The sequence below is a fragment of the Montipora foliosa genome, chromosome 8 (assembly GCF_036669935.1).
Source record: "Montipora foliosa isolate CH-2021 chromosome 8, ASM3666993v2, whole genome shotgun sequence".
In the NCBI taxonomy this organism is placed as follows: domain Eukaryota; kingdom Metazoa; phylum Cnidaria; class Anthozoa; order Scleractinia; family Acroporidae; genus Montipora; species Montipora foliosa.
Genome location: NC_090876.1, coordinates 989021 through 991520, shown reverse-complemented (window position 1 = coordinate 991520; position 2500 = coordinate 989021). Strand labels below are relative to the sequence as shown.

Genomic DNA, 2500 nt, shown 5'->3' with positions numbered 1-2500 from the left:
GGAGTTAGAACATTGAATTCTGCCGAGGGACTGGGAATGATAATCAAGACCGCGCTGGGATTGGAACTGCGTATGAGTAGTTTGGCGGCCATGTTGATTTATGTCAGTTTTCGAGTGCATGTGTATCTGGTGGATTGAAGTATGTCTTTGTCGAAGTCTCGTAAAAGATCATATCGATACCGTGTGAAATGTGAAGAATGATGATGATGATGATGATGATGATGATTATGATAATACTACTAATAATAATTCGACAATTGGAGTATCGACGGCTTGAAAGTTTACGGAAGAAACCGTGAATCGGATAATCAATGTTTTATTCACTATGATAATTATTCGATCTGAAATGAAGAAGATTACATAACAATCACTGAGATATTCGAATACGCTGAAATCTCTAAGCAAATTAAAAGAAAAGAATCAAAATAAAAGACTGAACTATACTTACTTCTGTGGCGGGTTTCCGTAAACTACGAACTCTTGAAACTGAACTTGACGGCTTAACACTGCTGAAACTAGTTGACTTAAACTACTGAAACTGGTTAGCGACTGACTTATATCCTTTCAAATACGTGCTATTGACTGATCTGAAACTTAAACCTTAGTCATCCAAATGAATTCTATTAAAATGTCAATCAAAGCTTTGTGCGTTTCCGGTAATAATTAATTAATCAGTTTGTCGCGGTAACAATAATAATAATAATAATAATAATAATAATAATAATAATAATAATAATAATAATAATAATCGGCTTAGCTTATTAAGTTAACTGAATAGAGGGTAATGTGAAGTGCTAGATTTCTATCCCATATGAACCAAGTGAGCGTTAGCCCTACTCATGGAAATGGGCCCACACAAGGACAGAGAAAAACTCTGACCAGGGTGGGAATTGAACCCACGACCCCCGGGCCAGATCTCCGCCGCTCTACCGACCGAGCCACAAGGCCAGACGGGAGCAGGCCGTGGGAACTGAAGATGCCAAAGCCACGGCAATGAACATGTACAAGTACAAGGAAAGGCTACGTTCACAAACGCCGGCCGTGTAGCACTTATATTTTAAACAGAGTTAACTGAATAGAGGGTAATGTGAAGTGCTAGATTTCTATCCCATATGAACCAAGTGAGCGTTAGCCCTACTCATGGAAATGGGCCCACACAAGGACAGAGAAAAACTCTGACCAGGGTGGGAATTGAACCCACGACCCCCGGGATCTGGCCCGGGGGTCGTGGGTTCAATTCCCACCCTGGTCAGAGTTTTTCTCTGTCCTTGTGTGGGCCCATTTCCATGAGTAGGGCTAACGCTCACTTGGTTCATATGGGATAGAAATCTAGCACTTCACATTACCCTCTATTCAGTTAACTCTGTTTAAAATATAAGTGCTACACGGCCGGCGTTTGTGAACGTAGCCTTTCCTTGTACTTGTACATGTTCATTGCCGTGGCTTTGGCATCTTCAGTTCCCACGGCCTGCTCCCGTCTGGCCTTGTGGCTCGGTCGGTAGAGCGGCGGAGATCTGGCCCGGGGGTCGTGGGTTCAATTCCCACCCTGGTCAGAGTTTTTCTCTGTCCTTGTGTGGGCCCATTTCCATGAGTAGGGCTAACGCTCACTTGGTTCATATGGGATAGAAATCTAGCACTTCACATTACCCTCTATTCAGTTAACTCTGTTTAAAATATAAGTGCTACACGGCCGGCGTTTGCGTTTAGCTTATTAAGTGTTTGTTTCCCTTTATCTACAGCATTAATAAAAAATATGGTTCTAAATGTTAGTTTTTTTGGGAAAAGAACAAAAATAAAATGAGTTTTGTTTTCCGCCAGGGAGTTTTCAACTGAAACCTAAACTGCTATTGTTTATTTAAACGTAGGAGACTGTATTGATTGGGATCTTGGAATGGAAAACGGTTTAATCCCAAATGAAAGGATAACAGCCTCCAGTGCCTACCTTCCTGGACCGGCCAGTTTTGGTAGATTGAATGACGTAAGAGGATCATGGTGTGCTCTTAGGGAAAATGTTAACAAGTATCTGCAGATTGACCTACAGTCGCTTCATGTAATCTGTGCTGTGTCCACTCAAGGGGATCCCACTGGTTATTCGTGGGTGAGGAAGTACACCATACAGTCATCTATAGACAATAAAAGATGGACAGATTACAAAGAAAATGGACTTGTTAAGGTGAGTTACAAAGTTGTTGATATACCAAGGCATAAAAATTTGAGCCGGTGGACATTTAGTTTATAATCAATGATTACATCATGTCAGTACAAGATGGAATATTAAATTAAAAGAACTTCTTGCACTGAATAACGTCATGCAGATTATAACGAAAGTGCGATTACTTTTTTGTTCTGTTGTTCTTCAGCGTTATTGGTTTTGAGGTAGAACACAAATAAAAGGTTTTTTCTCCACAAAAACTAATTATATTGAAGACAAAGTTAATGGAATCGGCGCAGGCCAAAACCAACATTGTGTTCATGCTGGATAAAGTGAACTTTGTTCAAC

At 40.6% G+C, this 2500-nt stretch overlaps 2 protein-coding genes across 2 annotated transcripts in view; one reads left to right on the top strand and one right to left on the bottom strand.

Moving 5' to 3' along the window:
* Positions 1–2500, top strand: part of LOC137967608 (uncharacterized) — a 201806-nt gene that overhangs the window by 31644 nt on the left and 167662 nt on the right. Inside the window, exon 2 of the mRNA XM_068814125.1 lies at positions 1866–2173. Within this exon, the coding sequence (XP_068670226.1) occupies positions 1866–2173 (308 nt within the window). The remainder of the gene's footprint in view (positions 1–1865; positions 2174–2500) is intronic.
* Positions 2006–2500, bottom strand: part of LOC138012441 (uncharacterized) — a 7696-nt gene continuing 7201 nt past the window's right edge. Inside the window, exon 2 of the mRNA XM_068859213.1 lies at positions 2006–2123. The gene's annotated coding sequence lies outside the window, so the exon portion shown is untranslated. The remainder of the gene's footprint in view (positions 2124–2500) is intronic.